This window comes from Mastacembelus armatus, chromosome 12, assembly GCF_900324485.2.
Source record: "Mastacembelus armatus chromosome 12, fMasArm1.2, whole genome shotgun sequence".
In the NCBI taxonomy this organism is placed as follows: domain Eukaryota; kingdom Metazoa; phylum Chordata; class Actinopteri; order Synbranchiformes; family Mastacembelidae; genus Mastacembelus; species Mastacembelus armatus.
In genome coordinates this window covers 4,637,260-4,664,846 of record NC_046644.1, presented here as the reverse complement: position 1 = coordinate 4,664,846, position 27,587 = coordinate 4,637,260, and the positions used below count along the sequence as shown (strand labels likewise).

Below are 27,587 nucleotides of genomic sequence, written 5' to 3'. Positions count from 1 at the left end.
GCTTGCTTTTGTAAATGATATTGAATAAATCTAGATTTAATTGAGCTACAAAAAAAAAAAAATCAGGTCCTCTTATTTCCTCTCTTCTTCTGTTTCATCATTTACATTTACACCCATTTACAGACTCAAACACTGGCTGCCCATGGAAGCAGAAACCTGAGCTATCTATGATTTTGTCTTCATGCATCTCTGTTTTCAGCAGGTTAACTGCAGTCATCACTATGACTGATGGGGATTATGACTACCTTATAAAGCTCCTTGCCCTGGGGGACTCCGGCGTGGGGAAGACCACCTTCCTGTACCGATACACAGACAACAAGTTCAACCCCAAGTTCATCACCACAGTCGGCATCGACTTCAGGGAAAAGAGAGTGGTGAGTAATGTCTAGGAGAATGGCAGGTCAAGTTTCTATATTTCTGTTAGTCTTTCTAGTTTTGGTTCACAGCTACTTCATTTTCAGGTAGGTTCATTCTCAACATACACGCAGGTGAAGAACATGATAAAACTGCAGCTTTTCTGGAGAGCTGAGAAAGACTGACCCTATGAAATACGACGGTCACCTTTCCTGACAAACGTTTTAGGCTTCAAGGGTTGGCTGACGAGATAGAAGTAACAGATATAGACAGAAATTGGTGCACATAAAGTAGTATTTGGAACATTCTGGACAGACAGACGTGACAGCAGTGGACCAGTTTTTTAAAATTTCACCATAAAGCCTTGTCAGAATTGGAATCCATTGTCAATGACTTAAATCCAGTCTTGACACTGCTACAGTCTTTTCCAGTCTTCTGTTACCCTCACAGGTGTTGAACTCAAAACATTGATCTAGGGCGGAGTGCCACTTTCAGTTGTCAGTGTGACTTACTAGACTCAGGATAAATACGTCCAAACATTCATGTTTGAGATGCAATTATCTGAATCAGGATTGGTTTGGTCAGCAGCTCAGTCACCTCAGTCTCTCCTGCTCTGGATGACTGACAGGATTAATTGTTGTTCCTCAGCTCCTCTGTTTGTGTTAAATTTTCAGGCTTCTCTATCTGGAATCAGACAGAAGCAGATGTGTGTGATCACAGCTGTAGTTCAGTGCTGGATGTGGCCCAGTTTGTTTATCCTTTGAGCTACTGAACCAGAATTTCTAGACAGTCATCTGGCATGAATAAATATTTTCATTTGTCTGCTACCCACAAACCCTTGCATTTTGGGCGAGTAGAAATTGGTAGTGCAGCAGCTTGTGCAACCAGGAATTGAACCTGAGACTTTACTGCAGCAGCAAACACCACCCTTTGAGAAATTCTCACTCAGTTACTTTCTTCCAAGGGTTAAACAGCCTGACAATGATTTAAAAACTTTAGTTTGTACAAAACAGATCCCAAACAAAAGTAGCCAACCAATAAGCTCTTTCCCTGTCTCTTGAGCCTTCTCTCTCTTTATTTCTAAAAACAGACTGTTGTATTTAAGCATTACTTCATGCACCTGCAGCCTTGTGAACTTTTTTTAAGGCTTTGGAATGTGACTTAGATTATTTCAGACTTTGTCACCTCAAGTAGAAAAATGGATAAATATATTGCAAAGAAAACTGTTACAAAAGCTACTATAAACAAGATTATTTACCTTTCAAATAAGTAGAATCTTTCAAAAAAGATTTCTCTAAAACAAGATATTATGTCCCTTTTTCAGTGTGAGTGTTATAATTGAATTCTTTTGGCACAGTGACTAACACCAAGTAGTCAGTGATGATCTTTAAATTTGTTTACTCATAGAATTTTATTGATATTAACTTTAGTCTGTTTTTTTTTTAGGCAAAGTTTCTTCTTAAAGCTGTTTGTATGAAGACATTAGGTGCTGATGCATTTTGGAACTTTTGTTTATTTCATTCAATAAAAACTTTTTAAAAATCACATTTCAGCAACACTGTGCAGGCATTATAATTTGCCAGTTATCATTGGGAAAACTGAACCAAAAACACTGGGCTTCAGGCTAACTGCTCTGATGACTTTGACTGGTGCCTTACAAGTGTGGCGGTGACAGTGTCTCATCTGGGAGAGTCAGCTGTGTGTATGACGCCTGAGGCTTCCTGCAGAGGCACAAATACAACCAGATGCAGCACACAAGAGTTTATCATTATATTGTCAGGATCAGTGTCCAGCTCACTGTTGATCAGACCTGCTGATAAATGAGGGCAATAAAGCAGTGGAGAAGTAAAACATTGACAAACTGGATATTCAAACTAAAATGCACTAGTTTGGTGATTGCATGTTGCTACAGGTATTGGTGAGATGATAAATGCAGTTCTTGAAGTTGAATCTGAGTAACAGGTTAAATAAGGTGGATGGTACAACACAGTTAATCAGCTAATAAGATAGCCTCTTCTGGTTTGGACCCTCTGGCTCTGTTCCTTCGATGGTCAACACTTGAGGTGTTTTGCTGCTTGTCAGTTGCATGTTAGTTTGCCAAAATTGAAGTTGACATGAGATGTGTTTGGATTTAGTTAGTCCTTGAGAATCCAATAATTGCTTTTTAAACAGCAGTGTGACAGTGACTTTAGACAGCATAGGGAGGACACACACAGAAACTACACCCAGGCAAATAATCGGGTTTGCATGGCCAACATGCACTTTCCACACCCTGCGCAGCTGTGTACTGTAGCTAGACCTGTAATAAATCCCACCTTCAGTTTTTCTTGAAACTGACATGGAGAAATGTTGCCTCAGATTTACGTTCCTTCTGGAGGTTGCAGTTTGTGGGGCTAAATAATTGCATTACATTGTGCTGAGCAATGTTTTTTTCAGATATTTCCACTTGGTTTATATCATTATGGTAGACTAAATCTTAAAAAGAACCCTAAGCATAACACACTTAGATACAAGGTAGAGGTTTTTATGTATTCACTTTCTCATGTGTTTATGCCACATGTGTCTCCTGAATAAAAACTAAACTAGTGTTGTTTGCTCCTTTTCAGGTGTACACAACGTCCAACCCTAATGGGACAACTGCAGGGAAAACGTTCAAGGTTCACCTTCAGCTCTGGGATACAGCTGGACAGGAGAGGTGGGCCACTTGTCCCACTGGGACTGGGTCTTGTTTCCTATTTCCCAGTTAACAATATAATAGGGTGTCTTTTTATTAGTCTAGTCTGTTCTACATGCGTCACTTATGGTGTCTTGGTCATTGCTGTGTGGCTTTCATAGTTAGATAGATTAGATAATAATTAGTATTGCTTGATAGAAAACATGTAAAGGAACGTCTCTGGGCCTGTTGGCCAGTTGCTTGATTGTCAGACTGTAATGTATCTTAATGCTTTATTACTTTATGACTGATGTGACGTTACAGTGGGATGTGTTTTATTTAGGTATTCAGACTGACAATTCAGTTACAGATGAATTTGACTTCTTTCTCATATTTCTTGAACTACACTTAAGAGCCAAATCTAAATTTCAGTAAGGGCAAATCCAGTTAGCAAAATCTGTGAAATGATAAACCCCTTGCAGGTTTAATCACAGTGAACATCATAGTGATGAGAGTGTTCACTATGATGGGTCCGTGAATATGTCAGTCATGCATGTGTCTGTGTTGTGTATGTGTGTCTTTAATTGGGACTGGCCTCGGTCTGTGGAACATGTCTATAAAGGCCTAATGACTAATCACAGGATGAGTCAGTGGTGGTTACATAATTTTATTTTCATTTCTTTAGCTCAGTGTGACGGAACAATTCATGTTTTCATGAACTGATCTTCATGATCATTTAATCAAGCAGCTAGTCATTATTCCACCTGTGTGATGTTTGCTGTGAAAACACCTCTGGTATCTGCTGCTTTATCCTTGTTTGCATGTTACATATTTGCTAATAACGCTTCATATGTAATGTTTACACATAGGTACATTGTATATTCCTTGGCGGTATCACACCCAGAAGCTCAGCTTTCCTCTGAACTAATAGATTAACTAGGGAAATCCCATTATTGACTGATGTAGACATAAACAACAGCACATATCTACGTACATGCCCTTTCCTGGTTTTGCATTACACACGAGATGAGACACATATACAACGATGTAGCGAAATTATATATGTATGTATTTGTATTGAACATGAAGGTTTATTATGTCGGCTTTATGAATTATGAATATCATAATCCATCTTAATGATTTGCGGCACCAGATCCTTTAAACGGCTGATCAACCAGTCAATTAATGAGCAATACAGGATATCAGTCTACAGTCTGAAGGAGAGTTCTCCCGATTCAGTGACGTATTTACTGTGTGAAATAACATTATTGACATCAGTCAGTTGTCTTTTTAAGATTTATTCAGCTATTTAAGAAGAAGAAGAAGAAGGAGTACTTTATTAATCCCTAAGGGGAAATTCAGTTGTTACAGCAGTTATTAAATTTGAGATTATTTAAATTATATTGATTAATAGTAATTCATAAAGTAATTAATAAAGTAATAAAGTAATTAACTAATTATTTATTTGGGGGGGTTTGTGTGTGTGTGTGCGTACATGCGTGTGTGTGTGTGTGTGTGTGTGTGTGTGTGTGTGTGCGTTATTGTTTATATTGAGGAATTATGGAGTCTTATGGCCGTGGACACAAAAGACTTCCTGAATCTCTCAGTCTTGGCTTTAGGAGGAATTAGTCTGTGGCTGAATGAACTTCCCATTCAGCCCACAGTTCCTCATGAAGTGGGTGGGCAGAATTGTCCAGTATGGAGTTGATTTTGTCCCCCATCCTCCTCTCTGCCACAGCCTCCAGACTGTCCAGTTCCAGTCCAACAACAGATTTTGCCTTCATGATCAACTTGTTTAGTCTGTTGGCCTCACCAGCCTTGATGCCACCTCCCCAGCACACAACTGCTAAGAACAGTGCACTCGCTACTACAGACTGATAGAACATCTTCAGTAGCTTGTTGCACATGCTAAAGGAACAGAGTCTCCTGAGGAAGAACAGTCTGCTCTGTTCTGTCTTGAAGAGTGCATCTGATTGTACAGTCATTTACAATATCTACATGCTGTTTACATAAGGGGAAATGGATGGAGAACTGATCTGAGGAATTAGCTGAATTAGTCTAACAGTAGGTTGTTTGCAGTGGTGGGAAAGAAATGTTGAAATTAATTTATGTTCTGTGTTTGAGTCTGAGGTCTAAACACAGATTGGAGGAAACTCTTAAGTAACTATGGAGACCAACTGATTAGTGTGAGACAACCAGCACAGCCACAGATTACTTGCTTGTCCTCGCGTTTACTGAGACTCGGTCCGTTCCACTGTGGGCTGGTACGACTGCAGTCTGCCGGCGGGTTTCCAGGAGAGAGTAGGCGTTCCCCAAAGTCCTGGGCTGCAGGCCTGAAGTCCGTTCATCACCTTTCCTCGTTCTCCTTCTGGCCACTGCAGGGTTGTCTCATGGAGTTGGTTGATGTGTGATGGTCAGCTGTAGGACAGCCACACGCAGGGAGAATGTCTTTGTTTCTCCTCTGTCTTGTTTCTCCTCCTCAGTAAAAACAGTCTGTACCTCATCTTCTCCTCAGGGAAAGAGAGGGGGTCTCAATGAGTCTGGAAATCTCTTAACTTTCTTTGAATCTGTCTGGATCTCTGTCCATTTCTGTTCAGAACTCTGTTCTGGAATTCTCTTCAGCCATTTTGTTCTCTTCTTCTTTTCAGTTCAGTTCATTTTCTTCGGGGTGTCCAGTTCCAGAGTTCCATTCTTTCAGAGTTCAGGGCGTGTGTGTGTGTTTACTGTCTTTTTGTGTCTTGCCGCGCTGGGTGGGGGAATCCACCTGGTTCAGCCCTTGACTGTGTTTGGCATGATATGATTGGTCCATGAAGTGCTGCATCCTTGCTGGTGATTGGTTTAAATCTCACTGGTCATGTGTAAATCAAGAGAGTAACTTATTGTGTTGTAAGTTTTAACAATGTTTTTCTAAGATGGGAACAATAATTTCTTTTTCCACCCAGCAAAGTTTAAACACATGACAAACTTAGTAACTAACCAGAGTCAATAGTTCAGCAACATCATACATGAAATCAATAAAACTTCATAGTTATATGGATTAACTACAAGCATGAATAACAGATAAACAATAGCACAGCTGCTATATCACACCGTAGTCTGACAATGATGCTCTGTATAAATCTGGTCACACATGTTACATATTTAGCAATCAAAGCAGAAATATAAGAACAGGATATAAAGACCAGTTCATAAGTCATTGTATAGGTTTCAGGTCTTGCCTGAAAAGGGAGTAGTTCTAAAGAAATTTATGGCAGGATGTAAAAGGTTTCTTTGTCAAATGGAGTCTTGACAGTGCAGGGCTGTACCATCTTCCTGTTGTTTACATTTGTAGGTCACTAAGAGTTTTAGAGCTATAAATTGTCAGAGGGTGCAAGTCTTGGAATGTGAACATATTTTCCTGCCTTAGGTCCGCTACAATGAAAACATCAGTAACTAAAGGGAAACCTTGGGTCCCGTGCCCTGTGTCATCACTTCCTGACGTCCCATCATGGGGCACCATGGGCGGGGGACTGACTTATGCCTTGGCCATGGAGGCCGCCTTAGATATCGATTTATTATTATTTTTATTGTATTTCTGGCCGTATGATGAATGTAAGTGCAGTATTGATTCTTTTAGCTCTGTTTTTCAGCTCTGGGGGAAATGGAATTGCTATGAAACAAATGTTTTAAAGTAGCATGGCAGTAGGACATGCGTTTTTTTTTGTTTTTTTTTTTTTTTTTAACTTTTGGTTTGTGTGTTCCAGGTTCCGCAGCCTGACAACAGCGTTCTTCCGGGATGCCATGGGGTTCCTGCTGATGTTTGATCTCACCAGCCAGCAGAGCTTCCTCAATGTCAGAAACTGGATGAGTATGTTTTAAACCTAGATTGTTTTAGCTTTGGGTATTTTTCTGCTTTTGCTATCAAAGCTCTACTCTAGTCTCTGGGGGACAATAAAGTTATTATATTTGCACATAAATTAAACAACATTTCCAGTATTTTCCTGCAGAAGATCCAGTGAAAAAGGCCTAAAAGAAAACAGCAGTAAATTAAATTTCTTTTCCTTAATTCAAGGTGCTTTGGTATACACTTCAAGCTGTGCAATTTTTCAACATTATGTTTGCGTATCTCATTTGTTTGCTGCTGTTGTTAATTTGAAATAAATTTCCAGGCCAGCTACAGGCCAACGCCTACTGTGAGAACCCAGATATCGTGTTGGTAGGAAACAAGGCGGACCTGGCAGACCAGCGGGAGGTTCAGGAGAAACAGGCCAAGGAGCTGGCTGATAAATACAGGTATATTTACAAAACTCTGGTCTTTTCTTTAAAAATTTCTTAATCGATAAACCTTTGGTGATTTTAGATCTGAATGCTCAGATATGAAATAATCATGCTGAGAGATAAATAAAGTAAATGGGATGTCACACCCATGGTTTTCATGAACACATGCACCTTTGACAAAAAAAATGCTATGGACTCTACAAGATGACCTAATATTGAAATCAGGCTAAAACTAGTTATGTGGTTATTAGGGAAAAGGTCATGATGTAGTGGTTTAAACATCTTCTATACTTATTTTATGGACATTTAAAAAATACATATTTCCTCATAGGATCCCTTACTTTGAGACGAGCGCAGCGACAGGTGCAGAGGTGGACAAAGCGGTGATAACGCTGTTGGATCTGGTCATGAAGAGGATGGAGCAGTGCGTTGACAAACCACCTGCTGAGTCAGCCAATGGGACCGGGGCCACAAAGCTTGGTGATGCACAGCCCAATGAGAAGAAATGTGCATGTTAGATCAAGAGGCGATTCAGGAAACGACTTCTCTGTCATCTGTACTTTTTTACTCAACACATTCACCCCCCAATCATTTGCTTTCGCCTTCTCTGTCAAATTCCATTGCATGTTTCTTTATCTTGTTTTCACTCCCTTTTCCCTAAATCTAACCATTACCCAGCTTCTCTTTTCTTTCTTTTTCTCTTTTCAATTCCCAAACTCCAGCAATGAACCAACCGTCTAGTGGATATTCAAGGTAATACAGTTGCAGCCAGTCTGTGTTTGAGCTCTGTTTAGGAGAAAATTCAAGCAGGAAGTGATGATTTCATCACTGTCAGACACATAATGGCCCTAGTTTTAAACATGCATTCTTGGAATTAAACTGTACATGCTCCAACATTTAATTATTTCATTATTTAACAGGCAAAAAAGAGATTCAAACTTTAGTTTGATCACTTTAGAAGCTGCTCTTTCCATCAGCACATAACAGGGAATGATTTGGCTTTATGTTTAGGTTGTCATGTTTCTGCCATAAAGAATTTAAGGCTGTGGAATTCAAAGTTTTGTTTCTAGACAAGGATGAGGAGCTGTGTGATTGTGTTTTTATTTAACATTTTCTTCCCTGTTACACACTGTGCTCTATGCTGTGCCTCTAGTAGCGATGTTGTTCAGTGTCCGAACAGTTTTAACTGGTTCAAAGATGCTAAAAATGCAGCACATTGTGTTTAGTATAGATGGAAGGCATGTTGGAGGTCTTTGAGCCCTGAGTTAGAGAGGCTCTTCACAGCTTGTTGTATTGCAATTGTATTCAAACATACAGCTTGTCTGTCAGCTGTGATGACTATTTCTGAACCATATTGACCAGTGATTTACTTTTTTATTCTTCGTGTTAACAGCTGGCACATTTTGGATATGCATTGATAGATTAATCCTCACTGGTCTCTCCAGATAAATATTAGGCATATAACACTTTATGTTTGTAAAATAAATAAAAAAATACACAGCATCCCAGCACAAAGAGTACATTATTGTTCATAAGCAAACCAGTAAGGATGATAGTTTTGTTTATTCATTTTTTGAGCCAAGACACATATGGAATTTGACATTAATGTTGCATTAATCAGAAAAAGAATGGAAAATTACCCACAGACCAGCCAGAGATGAGTGTCCATGGCCATAACTAGTCATTGCTGACTTCAGGTTTGCACAGTGGACACTGGTTAGAAGGTACAGTAGCAACTGACAAGCTAAAATAGTGTATCAGTAGCAACTGCTATGCAACCAAAGCAGCTGACTAGTGTTTTGGAGTAAATTTTCAATCTTTCATTAACTTTCATATGGGAAAAAAATGGACTAATTGAAAAGAGAGAAAAACTTTACAAAAAAGTTTTCATATAAAAACTTAAGCAACTGTTTTGTTATTGATTAGAAGTAACAGTGTTTGGATACTTTACATCCTTTTTCATTGCATTGGATATTTTATAATTTTTCTAAGTGTATGTATTGTTTCTATTACCAAACCCTACTTTAGACGTTACTTTGAAAACTAAACATATCAACAGAACTGGTCCAGCTAGCTCTCTGTTAGCAGCATGTTTTGTTGCTGCACAGTTAATTACAATTAGTTCTCCCTAATGGTTGACTTGGCTTTTTTTTTTTTTAGATTTTCAGATACTATAGCAGATGAGTGTGGGTGCAGAATAACACCTGTGCAATGGAGAAAAAACATTATTATTAATAGTGTCCTACAACAGGTTAGGTATAATGTTCCAAACAGATCTACTGCCTTGGCTGTTAAAGTGTTACTTGACTGTGGTGGGACAGACTTTAATCACTGTAGGAGTTTGAACCTAAAAATATTGGTTGCAATGCATTGTCACCATGACTTGCTAATATTTAACAGAAAACACAATTATAATATGAGCTTAGAATGGTAAGAGGTATTTTGCTTTCCTCTGAAATTAGTTGGTTTAATACAGTTACTTTGAACCAACTTTTTGTCATATTCAGCTTCTTGACGCTTTTTAAATTTTTTTATTAGGTAGCAGACCATTTAACACTTGCTGTGTGGAAAAACCAAGTGAAATCCTGGCACTTTGAAACAAAATTATTCTGAGATCACTATTAAAGGCTCCATGATACTACGCTTAAATGCAGTGAAAAACATCTGTCTGACACTTGTCTGAGATGGATCAGATGTTTACTGTAAAGCTGAAGTATATTTAAATGTCACATTGCTTTTGTTTAAAGTGCAACCATTTTCCTTAACATTTTCTTATGTCATGAAAAATCTAGAGCAAAGTTGAAGTGCACATGCTGACAACAAAATCTTTATTTTGTTCTTCAGTGAACCAACTGGCACATTTTTTTTTATTGCAGCCCTAACTCACAGCTGGCTAATAGGTCAACGGTAATGTTAAGAATATAATATTCAGCTAATACATGGCAAAACACTCCTGTCGTTGTTTGAAAAATTTATTTCAACATGTGATTAAATTACTTATCAGTAATAGTTTTGTATTGTTCTCCTTGGATCTGCAAAAAAGTGTTAGCTTCACCTCACTATGCCTCCATTTAATAATCTGCCAGTGTGCCAAATGAAAAAAGGAAATACTACAAACAAGTGTTTGTTTTAGACAAACCCAAACCTCATTTTCCCTCAGAGAAAACTGCCTTCAAAATGTGTCTGCTGTTGTTTTGCTTAAAAGCCAAGCAGTCATATGCCAACAGCTGATCTCAGTGCCATATTAAACACTCAGAAAGAGACAGACAGACATAAGGAGCTGACTCAGTGTAACATTTCTTCCCAGCATCATAACTGTGATAGTGTTCCCAGAAAATATGGTTTCTATCAGTTTGTGCTGTTTTTTTTATTCTTGCTGTTAGGTAACCATGATATATGGGTTCCTTGCATTGATCAGCCATAACAGTCTGACCACTGACAGGTAAAGTGAGTAACGCTGATTATCTCATTACAGTGACACCTGCCTGAGCTGTAGCAGCAAGCGAACACAAGGTTCTCAAAGTTGATGTGTTAGAAGCAGGGAAAATGGGCTGGTGTAAGGATCTGAATGACTTTAACAAGGTCAAACTCTGATGGCTAGATCACTAGGTAAGAGTGTCTCCCCATTCCAAACTGTCCTTGCTACCACAGTGTTCACTCATTTTATAGATATTTTCCACTAAATAGCAAAGGTGTGCTCTTTCCAAAAGTATAACTATTAAAGCAAACAGATTTATATCTTGTTTTCTTTGTACCAGCTTTTATTCATGAATAAAGTCCAATTGAGTTGAGTGATTTTTCAATAGAATTGTAGCTTTAAGAAGTTAAACCTGCAGCTGACACTGAAATTTCTGGCCACTTTGGGTCCAGTGGAATGAGCTGATAATGCTAATATATTATCACCTTATACATTTCCTAGAGCTAACATATCAGCAAACAGTTATATGTCTCGGAGACTAAGAATACTATTATCGTCCATTGTCCAGCTAATGAAACTAATTTCAGCATCCACTTTGTTTTTTACCAGCTTCAGAGAAAGATATCTGTCTCTTTAGCTGCTAAATGTTTCGCTTCAGCAGCTAGTCACTGAGTCTGTCTGCTGTTTGGTGCTGCACAGGTGGAGTCCAGAACGTTTTTCTGAGCTTTTTTCTGACAACAGCTCTCCTGTTGCTGTACCATTGAAAGTGCTGAGAGTGAACCACACAATAAATACACAGTAAAAACCAAAACTAAAGACCTAAAAGAGGCCAAAAAGCTCTGAATCATGCTGCATAATTCTCTGTGGGTTCACTCTTCACAGTGCATATAGTGTCGTAATGCCATCCAATGTTTCTCTAAAAATCATAAGTGCAGCTTTCTAATGTCTTATGTGTCTTTAAAATACTTAAAGCTGCAATGTGTAAAATATGAAAGATTTAGGAGCATCTAGTGATGAGATTGCAGGATGCAACCACCCCTCTGTACTGTGGCCTTCACCTTTAAAACACTGTTTAGAGCCAGTGTTTGGTTTGTCCATTTTGGGCTACTGTAGAAACATGGCAGTGCAACATGGCTGCCTCTGTGAAAGGAGACCTGTTCCCTATGTAGATTTAAAAGGCTCATTCTAAGATTATGAAAATGCAATGGTTGGTATTTTGTGGTGATTACACACTAATGACAACATGTTTATGAATACTGTTAGGTATCTGCCATATAGTTAGATCACTTTAAAGATTACACATTGAACCCTTAAATTGTTATGTACTGATTTCATTAAAGCCAGTAAGTTTGTAAATAGTTTCACTGTTTTGGAAATGTTTTTACATTTTAGGTAAAAATGCAATGAAACAGATAAAAGACGTATAAATAATATTAGCAACCCATAAATGTACTGACAAGGACCACTGGCAACTCATTTGGGTTCCATTATAAGAATTTAAATTTGTTGGTAATTTTCATCTATTTATTTAGAATTAATTAAAAAGCACACTATAGTATATCCTTTGAAAATAAAACCACAGATTAAATAATGCAAGGAGCACAAACAGCACCAGTGTAATAGTTGACTGGCACTAGATTTTATTTTTGACTTCTTGAGTCCAGATTTCCACCCCTCCAAGATGGACAACCTTTCTAATTACGCTAACATGCCTTGTAATCATGACAGTCATCCAGACCAGTTTATTAGCTTTCATCAGCCTTCATTCTTATGTTGCTCATTTTTTTTCAAATTTCTTTTGTATTTGTAGAATACATTGGCCATCTGATGCCTTGTAGCTGAAAATTTGTTTTCAGTTGTGCCACATCTGCATCTTACATTTACTTCACTGTCTTGAATCAGGCTTTTCTTCCATAAGCCTCCTCTGTACTTCGTGTAGTTTTTGAATTCACTTTGAAAGTTTACACTGTTTGAAGAGTCATGTTGTGCCTATTCCTAACTCTTCTCTCAAATCCTCTGTAAAATTTGTGAGCGACGGAATATTTTAATGCATTACTGATTATAGATTACAAAGCAGAAGTAAAAGAGAACAGAAGGCCTGATGTTCTTGTGGCCGATATATCAAAACAGCTAATCAATCCAAGTACCTCTGAGAGCTTTTATTTTTGAAAATCCTCTGTGTGAATTCTCTCTGATGCCTGCAGTTTCTACATGTTTATTCAGTTTTTACTGTGTGTATCAAAGCCTGTGTGTGTTTGTTGGGTTGTTGCACAGTCAGCATGTTGACACCACGAGAATGGAATGACCTGTGATGCGTTTATGTGAAAGCTGTAAATACAGTACATTTGTTTTTTTTGTTTGTTAGTTTGTTTTTTGGAAGAAACTAGCAAGTCTTGTACTTTTATGACAGGTATGCACTGCCATAGAAATTGTTTTCAAGACTGTAATAAACATTTCTTGTGAAACACCTACCAAAAAAAGATGAAATGTAAAAGGTATTTGGAAAATAACCTAAAACATTGGTTCATTTCATGAAGTATGAATTTTACTTCAGTTGTACTTGACAAGGATCCTCAAGTGTCCAATTTAAGTAAAATGTCAAAATACATTCCCTCCTGATACTTGTAAAATACTTCTACTAAACATGTTTGTTTTGATGATTATCTACATAGAGCCAGTTGTTTGCCTTTCATCTTGTCAAAGCATTTGTTATAGATGATGGATTGACTTTTTAAGTTTGTGTATCCAGGTGTTGTGAGATCTGACAGCTGATTAAAGATGGCTTGGTACTATAGTAACTTTGAAATCTCTTGTGCTTCATTTCCCCACATCACTGTGTGTGTATGGACACATCTGCTTAATCACACTATGCTCACTGATCCAGTAGGTTTTGTGTTCAGGAAGGAGGTGGCCAAGATCAATAAATGTCGATCCTGTTCTCATTCACTTCAGGCCAGAATTGCAGATATCAATGCTGATAGATTTTAGAAGTAAAATCTGCTAATGTAATAAGAAAAATGGAGAGTAATATGTTGTGATTTGTGAGGTGATTATTAAAATGGTACTTCTCAATATACTTTAGTTTGCACCAAATATTTAGCTAAATATGAGGGCTTTCCTTTATACTGTTAAAAAAACCCTAAAAGGGTGAGCTACTGCCCTATCTATCTATCTATCTATCTATCTATCCATCTATCCATCTATCCATCTATCTATCCATCCATCCATCTATCCATCCATCCATCCATCCATCCATCTATCTATCTATCCATCCATCCATCCATCTATCTATCCATCCATCCATCCATCCATCCATCCATCTATCTATCCATCCATCCTGTGCCTGACTGGCTGACTTTATAAGTGAACCACAAAATTGACTGATGCTGCCATCTGCTGGAATTCTGATTGCCACTGGAAATGTATGTTGGAATAGAGCAGATGGGAGAAATTAGATCACATATGAAATATCTGCCTACTAATGAATTCAGTGTAGTTCAGCCTTTTACTTAAATGTAGCTAACAGTTGGGATAACAATTAGATACATTATTCATTTTTTACATTCTTAGATTATACAGTTTATATTGTCTGAATATCATAATCCATCTGTACCTACTTATTTGTATTTAAGGTCAAGGGGATCTGCTGGAGCCTAGAAATATAATTTACTATTGTTACAGCCCTGGGCCGTCCTGTTGTGCTGGGTTGCTCTTTGCTTGCTCCTCCTCTGTGCAGGTTAAATGGCTCCACCTCTGCTCTGATGGGAGGGTATGAAAGGCCCCGCCTGTCACTTACTTGGAGCTCTCTCCTCTGCTGCGCGTTTGGCTAGATCCTAGGTCTATTTAGGCTTACCGTCTCCATGCACATGTAATACAAGTAGTACCTTTCATTTTCACACTTCATTATGTTTGCATACATACACACAAGGCATACATGCACCTCGATGACACTACTACGGTGGCTGAGAAGGGCAAACGTGCCGTACACACAAGCTCTCTCCAGCTATAACATAAGCAGAAGGAGGTATATATACATTAGGAACAAAAGACTAATAAGACACAGATGAAACTAATCAACAGTTTTACGTCCTGGTTTGGCAGCTGCAGGGCTCAGGAACAACGATAGCTCAACAGGACTGTCAAGACTGCCGGAAGAATTGTTGGTGCTCCTCTCCCGCTTCTGAGAGAGATCTATCAGCAATGCTGCATATGCAGAGCAATCTCCATCATTAAAGACCCCCACCACCCCTCTCATGGCCTGTTCTCCCTCCTGCCATCTGGCAAGAGATACAGGAGCATCAGCTGCAGATCTAGCAGGCTGCTGAACAGCTTCTTTCCACAAGCTGTGAGATTCATAAATGGACTGTGCCCTCTCCCCACTCACACACACACTCACACACACACACACACACACACTGCTGTGAGACCCACAATGCACCTCTCGCACTCACATTCAACCCCATTCTATGAGAGACTGCTGCTCAGTGAGTGTGATGGTTCAACTGTTATCACTTGTCACTTTAAACTACTGTGTTATCTTCCATATTCTTCTTAAATCTCTTTAAAGTGTTATTTATTTGTTTGCACTGTCAGAAGCTGGTGAGAAACAGTATTTCATTTCATCCTGTGTATTTTATAAATACTATGTGCGAAATGACAATAAAGAATCTTGAATCTTGAACTAACGAACCTAAATCTACCTATAACTAAATCAGACAGGACACCAAAATAAATGTCCAAACCAAAAACATAATTCTACCCTCATGAAATACGTGGTGACAACTGTACCTTAATATAGTTGTGATAGTATGATATGAAAATGATTCCCTAGTAGGGGAAAATATAGTACTATATTTACTTTACAATTATTGCACTGATTTCATTTAATTTGATTGTTTGGCACCAATTGTTCTTTCTGCAGCCCGAGCTGTCCGGTGGAGTCGTGTTAGGTTGGTGAGCCAAACCACACAGAGATGGACATGCAGTGGAACTCTACCAGCAGCTCCTGGGGCAGGTTGAACTCCCTGAGCCAGTGCAAGAAGAACAGCCTTTGCTGTACCTTTCTAATGGTGCTGATAGTGGATGTCCACTTCAGGTCCTGGGAAAATGTGCATCTAAGAAACTCATATATAGTATGTTATACAGTGCTGCTACAGCGCTGCATAGTATGGTGAGGGGGTTAGTCCTGACGTCCACTGTCATCTCCACTGTTTTGGTGTGTTCAGGGGGTCTGTACTAGTCACTATCTCGGATGAGACCGATGACTGTTGTCGTGTGCAAACTTCAGGAGTCCACTGAGGAGCAGTTGTTGGTGTGGAGGGAACAGCAAAGGGGAGAGTGCACAAGCAGTTTTTTTTTCAACACTTTGCAGATCTCATGACTGTACGCAGGTTGTGAAACTGCAAACACCAGTAGCAGTTTGTAATGGCATAAAAGGATCTGGATTCGGACACAGACCTTGTGTGAGCTGGGAAGAGGTGCTTTTGGGTGTTTTGGCTTTCGGCCAGGGCCTCTAATGGCTTTTTGTTCCGAAGTGTCTGTGATCAGTGTTTCTATGACAGCTATACCTGTGATCTTTACATACCCGTCTGCTGCAACGCTTCAGTAAGGGAAGCGCTCTCAACTGGTTTTGGGGTTGTGAATTAGACTGGAGTTTAAGGTTCTTCAATGACTGTGTCTACATCAACAGAAAGGGGCTGAGACAATAGACTGCTGTGTTGTCTCTAGACTCTTCAAAGCGCAGGACAATATTGGTGTAAATATCCATGTATCACATCCATCAAGTCCAGGACTGGGCTAAGGGGCCAATTTTCTGAAAGTGGAGACAAAGAAAAGAGAAGAACAGTAAAAGAATATAGATATAAAAAACAGAGACATGCAAACCTTAGAGAAAACTAGCCAAAAGGAAAATAAACGTTGGTAATTTAACATAAACATGTAAATAATAACACTATAAAAGGCACCTCAGCTATGCAAACTAAACACAATTACTGTCTAATCATTTCTTCACAGCATATTATTTTTAATGATCATTTGAATTTTGGAAATATGCATTTCACCTGATGAGAAGTGTCTTCTGCAGTAGTATTAAATGTTCTGATGTGATAAATAGGTTGGCTGATTTTCTGGTCCTCAGAGCTGAAGATCCAAAATGCACATTTGAACAACATCTTATGTATTTGGCTCAAGCAGCTACTGTAAAATCCTGGTTATTCAACACTATGTGTTTATTAATTTGTCATGATTCCCCTTTGGGATTTCCTGCCGGGGGACCTTTATTTTGTAGAGACTTCCTTTTCCCCCGCACTGGTCCCCGGCAGCTTCACTAGTATTTAAGTTCATTGATGTCACCTGTGTTTAATCACCTTTTGTGTTCTCCCTATTTATACCTCCCTCTTCCCTTTGTTCCGAAGCATTAGTTTGTGTAAGTAGTGTTGGTTAGTTATCTAAGTGGTGTTAATGACAAGTTAGTTTTATGACTGTTGTTACCGTTTCATCTGGTTCTAGTGGTGGGCAAGTGAAGCCTCATGAAGCACTGAGGCTTTCCTGACAATTGTGCAGAAAAACATTCAAAGCTTCGAGACTTCAGTGACAGTGACATCTGGTGGACAACTGAAGCCATAGCAACCTCTGAAGAGCACGACTGAAGCACTGGCACTGTTTCAATCCCATGACAGCAATAAAAGTTCAGACCTCTTGAGATCAAAATGATACCAAACTTTAGAACGTCGCTTATTGGTGGGACTCGCAGAAGTCGCAGAAGTAAGAGGCAGAAGTCGAGACCTCAGTGCGCCGACGAAGCCGTCCCCGCCGAAGCCCCAGTCCAGCTTCCCGAGCCTCAGTGTGCCGACGACAGCGTCTCCGCTGAGGTTCCGCCCAGGATCCTAGACCCTCAGTGCGCCGACTCTCATGTCCCCGCTGAGGTTCCCCTCCAGCAACACGGACTTCAGTGCGCCAACGTGGCCATCCCCGCAGAGGTTCAACACCAGCAGCTATAACCTCAGTGCGCCAACATGGCCATCCCCGCAGAGGTTCAACACCAGCAGCTATAACCTCAGTGCGCCAACATGGCCGTCTACGCTGAGGTTCCAGCCCAGCAGTCAGAACCGCTGGACCAGCCGCCTCGGCGACGACGGAGTCACCGCCGTCCAGAGAGGCGATCCCCAGCACTGCTTTCTGAGCCTCAGTGCGCCGACTTTCACGTCCCCGCTGAGGTTCCTTCCCAGCATCATGAACCTCAGTGCACCGACGTCCACATCCCTGCTGAGGTTCCATCCCTGATCCCCGAGCCTCAGTATGCCGACGACAGCGTCCCTGCTGAGGTTCCGCTGAGGATCCTAGAGCCTCAGTGCACCGACGATAGCGTCCCCGCTGAGGTCCCCTTTCCGTCTCCGGCCAGCTTTTCGCCCAGGTCCCTGGCCATCCCTTCCCCTGAGTCTCCAGCAAGCCTCGCACCAGGTTTCTCAGCTGGCTCAGGCGCACGTCCCCAGGCCCTCAGTGTGCCGACGACAGTGTCCCCACTGAAGTCCTCTCCCAGTCTCCAGCAGGCCCCTCGCCCGAGTCTCCGGCCAGCCCATCTCCCCAGTCTCCAGTACACCAGCTTCCCGAGCCGCTGCCGCAGCAGCCGCCAGAGCTTCCCGAGCTGCCGCAGCAGCAGCCGCAATCCGAGCTTCAGCGTCCCCACTGAGGCCCTGGTACTACACCCAGAACCTTAGTGTGTCTACGTTCACGTCCCTGCTGGGGTTCCAGCCCCTCGGCAGTGGAGCAAGGTCCGCTGCGCCGATATCCAGTCTCCTGTTCCTGCACCTCGGCGGCGGAGGATGGTCGTCCATGCCAAGGACCTGCAGCCAGTTCCTGTCCCTCGGCATCATGACGAAGACGCCGATGCCGAGCTCCAGCAGGTTCCCGTCCTGGCTGTTCCCGTCTAGCGCTGAAGGGCTAGAGTCTCCAGTGCCGCAGCTGGCCAAGCCTCCGGGGCTTCCAGAGTCGCCGCCGCCGCAGTCGGCCAAGCCTCCAGAACCTCAAGGGCCACAGCAACCAGAGTCCGTGCCAAAGTGTCAATGGTGTCCAGAGTGTCCCGAACCACCAGAATGGCCAGAACCGCCAGAGTGTCCCGAACCACCAGAATGGCCAGAACCGCCAGAGTGGCCCGAACCACCACCACATCCAACGACCTCCAACCAACTCCTGCTTCAGGGGCCATGTAAGTAGTGTTAGTTATCTAAGTGGTGTTAATAAGTTAGTTTTATGATGACCGTCCCATCCGGTCTTATTTTTGGTTATTACCGTTTCATCCAGTTCCAGTTGCCCTGGAAATTCCAGGGCAATTCCAGAAATGTCCTGCATTTGGGTCCTACCGCCTCTCCTTCTCTCCCGCACCTCCACACCAACACCAGCACATGACATAATTATTATGGTTATGCTTTAGAGGGGAAGAGGGGTATCATTAACTGTTTCAAGTATTGGTGTTTTTTCAAGGGATTTTTTTTTTCTTGTAATGGCATATCTGTTTTATGAACTTTATAGAGATGTCCTTAGCACAAATTATTGTTATGCCTAGAACACCTCAACTCACTTATTCAGTATGTTCCCTGTCAGGGACAAATATGGGCTCCGGCAGCTTCTGTATCCATCCTGATAATACTGTATAAAACTCACCATGACCTTCACTTCTGTCACTCTTCAGCAGACTGCTTAAGCATGATTATGACAGTGACCTCTTTACAAAAACAATAAAACATTTAGAATATATTTAAGTCTCAGTTCATTTCAGATTCTCCACAGAATATTGAAATTTCTACAACATCCTTATAAAACAGAAATAATAACCTGAACTCAGTCAAGTTTATTTGCATTTTTTATTTAGAAACCTCTCACCACCAGAGAACATATGACAAAAATAAATACCCGAGAAGAGTGAAACCTGTGGAATTTGAAGTGCACTTACAAAAATAAGTTGTTCTCTATTTATTTGTACATAGCTATAGCCACAGTCACTTTCTTTTAAGAGAAAAAACATCAACAAAAAAAAACCTTGAGTGAGACTGTGTAGCTGTTGCATTCCCAGCAGACAAAATATGCAATTCTTTCAAAGAAAACTTGTGATTTGTGCTCCTGTCTCCAAAAACAAACAAAAAAAAAACAAAATACACCAACAACAAAAAATCCATATAGTATCTTAGTTATTACTTATGTGTTTAGAACAGATACATAAGATTAGCAAGGTCCAGAAAACTGTTATTACTGGGTTGAAATGACTTTCAACACACTTGGAACAAGTAAGTGAGATTCCTCCAAATAGTCTTTTCACAAATTTGAGGATTTGAGAATAAACCCAGTGAATGAGCTTCATTCTTCACCAACTTGATTCTCTCTACACACTTCTTGTAAAAGTTATTTCTACCAAAGAGCCTACAAAACAGATGGTAAAGAAACAACATAGCATATTAACTTTGTTCCTACCACAGTAAAATGTTAATTTAAGTGTATTTCTCCTCCACGTTGTCACACATCTTGTATCCAAACAGTATTTAGATATTCATTTACTTGAGAGACATAAAATGTCTCTGTTGTCGCAGTTAGAAACATTTTAAAATTGTACTGTATGTAAACATACCACATATGTTAACCATGTTTAACATTCTGCCTTGTTCAACTCAATCTATATGAAATACAGTCAAACTAAGATGCATATTAAAACCAACTGATGTGAGATTTCTCTTTGATACTAAAATACTATCCCTTAAATCTTATTTCATGTACAGATATTGTATATGGCAACCTGAAATACCTAAAACTGAACTCTATAATCATTTCTCTAAAAGAGTTTTAGCCTGGAAGGAAACAAGCAAACACAAAAAAAAAAGTTAAAATAGTAAAAACAACATAAACACAAAAGTATTCAATATAAATAATGTGTGATTCTAGCTTTTTTTAAATTCAGATTTTTCCTCTGCAGGTAGTTCATGTTGTGTGTCACTACCATTGTGTGAGATATCTTCAAATACTGCAGATTAAGGTGTTATACGGGTTAAACTGTTTCTAACATGAAAAGAAGTGTCAGCAAACATCCAGCAAATAAAAAGAACTGCTGCAGAATCTTGTTTTGACCTTGTAAGAAACCTTGATTCTTTGAGTCATGCTTTTTCTTTAAAAAAAAAAAAGTCCCAGTCCAAACATCTGTTGTCATTAAATACACACGCCACAATGTACTTCCACCTGTTGAAAGCTCATTTTAACATACTTCAGCTGTCAAGCAAGATGAGCTAGAAACTGTTAAGTCACCCAAACTGAGTTTAGTTCTGCTGGAGGATTTATTCCCTTAAAGGGAGTTTTTCCTCTCCACAGTCAGCAAGTCCTTGCTCATAAGGGATTTGCTGGGTGTCTATGTAAAGTGCCTTGAGGTGATTTTTATTGTGATTTGGCGCTATACAAGTAAATTGAATTGAAGTACAAGGCACCTTAATCTCCCTATATCCTATATCCTCTTTATACATACACACACACACATATATATATATATATATATATACATTTTTCCAGCTGTTATTGAAATGTAACTACTGGTATTTCAAGTCCAGTGAATAACCCAAAGTTAAGCAATAAACTGCCAGAGGTGAAGAAATTCCTACATGTGTCCCAACTTTTGTTTATTACTGTCCTGTATAAAAGCAGTGGTAGAAGCAGCATATTGCTCTCATAATGGCAAGAAAAAGGCAAATAACAAATGAAGACTGACAGACCACCACAACCCTTAAATGTGCAGCTTTTTCCTTTAGAGAAACAGCAAAAAAAGCCCAGGTGTCAGTGAGAGCAGTTTCCTACACCATCAAAATCCACTTGGAAACTGGAGGTAACTGACAGGGAGAGGTCTGGAAGATCCTAAGCCACAATAGTACAATCTCTAGACTTAAGCCCCATCGAGCTGGTTTGGGATGAGCTAGACAGAAGGGTGAAAGCAAATCAACGTACAAGTGCAAGACACTTGTGAACTTCAGCAACAGTGTTGGTAAGAGCTGTCTGACTAATATTTGATATCTGTTGCAGTGAGAATGCCACGAGTGTGTTCAGCTGTTACAGCCCTGCTCACAAACTGACATACCTGCCTGGCACAATTTGAGGAATACTGGCCATTTTTTTGCAAAACCTGAACATGCAGAACCTGCGTCTGCCTTTTAAAAATAATGAAACCTGCAAATACTAAAGAGACTATCTGACCACTTTCCTTACAAAGAAACGTTTTCTGCCTGATCATTTATACCTTTTAAAAATGGCCACTGCTTCAGGGCTTTGTAGAGGCATGAGCACAACTATATCTGTAAAAGGTGACTACTTCATGAGTCAATAATTTAGATTCAATTTGTTAAAAATAATTTTATGATTTCTTTTTTAGTTCCAATTGTTTATTTGTTCTATGCTTTAATTTCAAAGTAGGCCAATACTAAGACATTTAATTGTGTACATTTCAATAACAACTGGAAAAATGGAGGTGTGTCCAAACTTTTGACAAGATATTTCAAAGTAATTGAGATTTGAATTGTCCCTCAAAATTAGCACCAGATTATATAGTTAATCTGTAGGACATTTCTCTAGTTTTGAGATTACAAAAGTCTTTTTCTTTAAAAAACTGATTTTCCTCTTCAATTTGACTTCACTGTGTTTTACTGTGCCGGCACATTAAAAAACATCATATGTGAATGCAAAACTTTTGCCTGTTTTATGCTTTTTATTTGCACACTTGCTTTAAGATGAGTGAAGGCGGATCACGGATCGTTTAGACTTTGGTGACAGTTGTTTTTTGCTGCAGCTGCTGATTGTCATCTTCGTCATCAACACTCAGATCCAGTCTCAGGTTATCCAGAGTCTGACGAATCGTCAGAGTCTCCTTACGCCTGTTACAGACAGAGGATGCTTTATTTTTTTGCCCAAGGAAATAATGTGGTTGTATGTTAATATATGAAATAAAAATTAGTATCAATAAAGTGATATGTCACAACTTGGAAAAAACTAACGTAAGGTAAATGTACATGAGAAAATATATTTTCTTCCTTAGTAAGTTGAGTTGGTCCTATGGACTGGAGCTAGATACACTGACACATACAAAGCATTGGCACTAACCCTGTAATATTGCACCAGACTTTGAACTTGTAACCTTAGCAATTACACTGACGTCTATGCCATTAAGATGCTAACTATAAACTTTGTACTTATATATTCAGGTTTAAGGGACGCAACTGCTTAATCCTCACATTTTCAGTGTGTGTGTGCGCGCATGTGTGCTTACTTTGTCTGCATGTGCTGGTCAAGCAGCTGCCTCTGCAGCCTGCTGGTCGCCTCCCTCTCCTCGGCCAGCTCCCTCTGGGTGTGGCGGTACTGTGCCTCCTTCCTGCTCGCCTCCTCCTCCGCCTCATTCAGCTGACGCTTCAGAGAGCGAATTCTCTGGGTCATCTGCAGGACCAATCACAAGCTCTGGTTAGTTTGGATACAAAGGACTGAGCTGACATATATAAAATACATTTCATTTGAGGTGCTAGCTGATCAATGAACCATAACGTCAGTACACAAATACAGTATGTCTATATGACTTTCACTGACTGTGCTGCTTTGATATTTTTACTTTATAACAAGTTGTTATACAAACAGCTCAAACTGTGTGAGCCCACAAGCAACAAGTTTCAGTTACCTCAAAGTACCATTGACTGAGCTAGAACTTGATTCTATAATTGAAAAAAAAAAATGTAGATGAGTATACCTCTCTACACAAAACATTTATTTTATTTTATTTTATATATTTATTTTGCATTATGTCTAAAACATCATATAATATGACCACAGCCTGATATAGATCAGAACTTTTTTTTTTCTGTAAAACCACACAGCAGTTTTCTACTTGAGACGCTGAAGAAACATTACATTTTGAATTTAAACATTTTATTTATACAAATCAATGTGCTTGATCCAGTATCACATGTTGCATGTTACCTATTGTGGCAAAGACATCATTGAAACACGATTTTAGATTTTAGAGATGCTTATACACATCTTACTGCAGGCTTGAACTGAGAAGTGATTGAACTGTTTTGTGATGCTCTACTGCCCTCGTGGGAAATGAGATGTGTGTGTGTGTGTGTGTGTGTGCGTGCGTGCGCATGCGTGCGTGTGTGTGCGTGTGTGTGTGTGTGTGCTTTCTTACCAGGTCTTTCTGTTCAGTGTTTATCCTGTGCTCCTCCTCGAGCTGATCGCTCAGCTCATTGATCCTCTTCTCCAGTTTGCTAATGGTGTTTGCCAGTACAGCTTTGTTTCTGCACACATCGCAAACAGCCAATTAATCTCAGTCATTAGGTTTAGTCACTTCTATTGTTTGGCCTTGACAAAGTTATAATATTGCACATAAGGTAAAGGGAGCTGTAGCTGTTGAATGCTACCAAAATGGTTATTTTATGGTTAGTGTTTAGATATTTTCCAATTCAGCTGCAGATAAGTGATTTTAGCATGACGCCAAATACTATATTTACAGTATACACTGGTCACAGGAGCTACAGTTATTGATTACACAGATGTGCAAGTCATTGAGCAAGACTTTACAGTAAGACAGTGATTACTTCATGTCCATTCAACTGCCTTTTGTATTATCACTTGGTTTTTTATTCTGGATGTAAAAAAACATCATAGTTCTTCTTTTAGGCTCCGTTATTCACATGAAAAATAGGTCATTAATGAAATGACAGAACTGGCCGTAATCATTTGGTAACCATGGTGACATGCCTCAGTCTCAGATTACTTCTAAATCCAAAAAACATAATGATATATCTACTTCTCTTCGGTTTGTGTTTGTTCTGTTGCAGAGTGGGCTGTCCAAACTGGTGATATTTATTATTATTTACTAGCAAGCATTTGCTGCATGAGGTAAGCTTGAGGCCTGTTAATTAAGGACTAGCAGCTTATTTTTTTCTGCTGCTGACTGTGCTGCCCAAACCAGCAGTAATCTCCAAAGTAGGCTTCACCATCAATAATATATTATATTCTTGGACTAGTCCAGCTGAACCAAAGGACATATATGAATATGGCAGAATATGGACTGATAGGGTCAAACTGCTGTTTGTATAGTGCTCTTTTTGACTGACCTCTCCTCAGTCCTCAGAGCATTATCCAGCTCTTTGACTTTGCTCTCTGTCCTGGAGATGACATCATCCTGAACTCTGGAGCTCTGAAGCTCCTCCACCTGCAAACGCAGCTCACGCAACTACAGCATGAATGAAGGGAGGGAGACAAGAAACGCGTTTATTTTCTTCAGAAATGATTCATTATTTGCATACTTACATGTACAGTTCTTAAACGCTATTTTCTTGATATACTAGTAATCAGTGCGATCACAAGAGCCAAAATTAGACCTGGCCTATAATTATCAAATATAAGGGATCATTATCATAATGTTGGTCAGTGTTCATACAAAAAAATTACTACCAGTCAATATAGACTTTATTCACAATATTCTCAAAATCAGGAGAGAATAAATCTATGAATGTGAGAGACTGGGACTGAGAAAGATCTTATAATGTTAAAGGTATACTCAAAATAGAATAATTGACAACACACACACACAGTACCTGTCTCTCCATGGCAGCCTTCTCAGTCTCCAGCTGGTCGTTCAGATCTTTCTCCTGAATCAACTTCGTCTGCAGCTGCTCAGTCTAATAGCAATCATGGAGACATGGTAATAAGCAACAAAATAATAAGAACATTCATACAGTACTATTACCCCTTTACTTATGTGTTTACCTGTTCTAAAGTCCTCTTGTGTTTTGCAGCCCATCTCTGCTCACTGTCATGCAGCTCCTCCAGATCACTCTCCAGGTCAATCATCTTCTCCTGATGCCACAGACAGAGTTCAAAAATAATAAGTCATTAACCAAACAACTAAACGTTCTCTGAACTCACAGTTCACTCTTCATGATGACAACTGTTTGTAGTTAGGTTATTTAGAAATGGGACAGATTAAGCATCTTCTGAAATAGCAACATGATGAATATTTAGAATTATAGAATTAACATGATTACTAAACAGGATTTGCATAATTAATACCCCATTAACCCTGAACTCTGATGGTTTGCATAACTGATTAATTCAAGTGGACATTTCTGTTTGAATCATTAGGTCATGTATGTAAGCACATTGTGGACACAGTCTGATATGTGGCTGGAAATAGAAGTGACTTCATGGATGAAACATTAAAATAATTAAAATAATGTATGTTGTTTTTAAAAATTAATCCAGAATAAAAAGCTTTTGCATGTGAACTAGTTTTCTAGTTACCAGTCCTGCAGTCCCCAACAAATGCACCATTTCCTCCTGCTTGAGTAGTATCTGCTGCAAACTGTGGCACTGAGCTGTTTTATAACTGTGAGCAATTTTTAAAGATTTACTGTATGTTTTGTTTGTTCTGTTGCAGAGTGGGCTGTCCAAACTGGTGATATTTATTATTATTAAGTAGCATAGTAGTATAAGTAATATTATAATAATATTATAAGTATATTAAGTACAGAAATGTAGCACCATCATTAAAACTCTTAATTAAAACCGTTTTTAAAGATTTAACTTGTATTGTTGTATGTAAAGTAGTTTGAAACATTACATAAACTATTATTAATAGAGTTGGCTTGCAATTAAAACTGTTTATTGATCAGTACCTGAGACTGTTTGAGCTGTTTGGCCAGGTCATCTCTGGCCTGGTATGTGTTATGCAGCTCCATCTGGAGGTCATCCACTGTCCTTTCTGCCTGCTTACACTGCAGCTGTAGCCTCTCTCTGAGCTGGATCTCCTCTTCCAGTGTCCGTTCCTTATCTATTAGCTTACCAGAGACCTGCGTGGAAACGTGCAAAGACATTTTGAGGTTGCATTTATACCACAGGTGTCCTCAGATGTTATTCAAAAACAGGTGCTCTGTATATTTTAGTTCATTTTAAGTACCTAACAACATAAAAGCAATGTAGAAACAAATTACCAAGACCCCAGAACATGGGATGTGTGTTAAGAGGCTCATTTGGCACATTAGTCTGAAATGCCTTAATGTATTAATGTAGAGTAATATTTTTTTTCTGTTTGAAAGTACAGCTGAGGCTGATGGGAGGTCATGTGATGGGCACATGGGAATACCTCTCCCTGCAGTCTGCTGACAAGGGTCTGCAGTCTCAGCACCTCCTGTTCCTTTTCCAGCAGAGACTCCTCCAGGTCCTCCACCCTTATCTGGGCATCATCACGTAGCTTTTGGTGCAGGCTGAGCTCTGCTGTAGCCTGCGTGGAGGTCTGAAGGGCCTCAGCCAGCTGGAAACACACAGCATGTCACACATGTATCCAATATGTACAGCGCTATGCACACAAACATTCGTATCAGTTAAACAGCTAAAGTGCAAAGAGCTAAATATACATCCACTGAACATTCAAGATGAAATGTACAATGATAAATTAGTATTTACTGTATATGTGTTTAAATAGATTTTGTTGAGACCTACAGTATATAAACATTAGTTGTTATCTAAACTTGTGGTATTTTGTGTTTAATTGCTGTATAATTAATATAATTCTAGATACTATTTAATTTAGTGAGATCATTTTATTACTTGGAGTTTTTACTTCTCAAAGTTTTAAAAAACTGTCTCTGTACCTCTGTTTCTAGTTTGACAACGGTGCTGTTGAGTTCGGTTGTCCTCTTCACTTTGGTCTCTCTTTCGGCCTCCAGCTCTTCAAGCCTCCTCTCTGCTTGCCACAGCTTCTCAGACAGAGTCTGAGTGTGCTGTGTCTGCTTCTCCAGGCTCTCCTGGATAATAAAAACAGTTCAGTTCAGCAGTTCAACAGTTCAGAGCAATATGTCTTACTGTTGGACAGAAAACCTAACTTAGATTAATGAA

At 39.6% G+C, this 27,587-nt stretch overlaps 2 protein-coding genes across 14 annotated transcripts in view; one reads left to right on the top strand and one right to left on the bottom strand.

The window, feature by feature from the left end:
* Positions 1–13,476, top strand: part of rab27b (RAB27B, member RAS oncogene family) — a 47,938-nt gene extending 34,462 nt beyond the window's left edge. For 4 of the 9 annotated variants that reach the window (XM_026297226.1, XM_026297223.1, XM_026297224.1 and 1 more), the window contains 5 exons: positions 203–374; positions 2,961–3,049; positions 6,751–6,854; positions 7,156–7,279; positions 7,596–13,476. In XM_026297226.1, coding sequence (XP_026153011.1) covers positions 222–374; positions 2,961–3,049; positions 6,751–6,854; positions 7,156–7,279; positions 7,596–7,782 — 657 coding nt within the window. In that variant the 5' untranslated portion in view covers positions 203–221 and the 3' untranslated portion in view covers positions 7,783–13,476. Of the gene's footprint in view, positions 1–199; positions 375–2,960; positions 3,050–6,750; positions 6,855–7,155; positions 7,280–7,595 lie in introns of all 9 variants that reach the window. The other 5 variants (XM_026297225.1, XM_026297221.1, XM_026297222.1 and 2 more) reach the window with 3 other exon arrangements.
* A 7,363-nt stretch (positions 13,477–20,839) lies between these two features.
* Positions 20,840–27,587, bottom strand: part of LOC113124820 (cingulin-like protein 1) — a 44,663-nt gene continuing 37,915 nt past the window's right edge. For 4 of the 5 annotated variants that reach the window (XM_026297940.2, XM_026297942.2, XM_026297941.2 and 1 more), the window contains 9 exons: positions 27,344–27,496; positions 26,836–27,003; positions 26,369–26,542; positions 25,461–25,550; positions 25,289–25,372; positions 24,806–24,924; positions 23,875–23,983; positions 22,966–23,129; positions 20,840–22,576 (listed from right to left, as the gene is read on the bottom strand). In XM_026297940.2, the coding sequence (XP_026153725.1) occupies positions 22,456–22,576; positions 22,966–23,129; positions 23,875–23,983; positions 24,806–24,924; positions 25,289–25,372; positions 25,461–25,550; positions 26,369–26,542; positions 26,836–27,003; positions 27,344–27,496 (1,182 nt within the window). In that variant the 3' untranslated portion in view covers positions 20,840–22,455. The remainder of the gene's footprint in view (positions 22,577–22,965; positions 23,130–23,874; positions 23,984–24,805; positions 24,925–25,288; positions 25,373–25,460; positions 25,551–26,368; positions 26,543–26,835; positions 27,004–27,343; positions 27,497–27,587) is intronic. The other variant, XM_026297943.2, reaches the window with a different exon arrangement.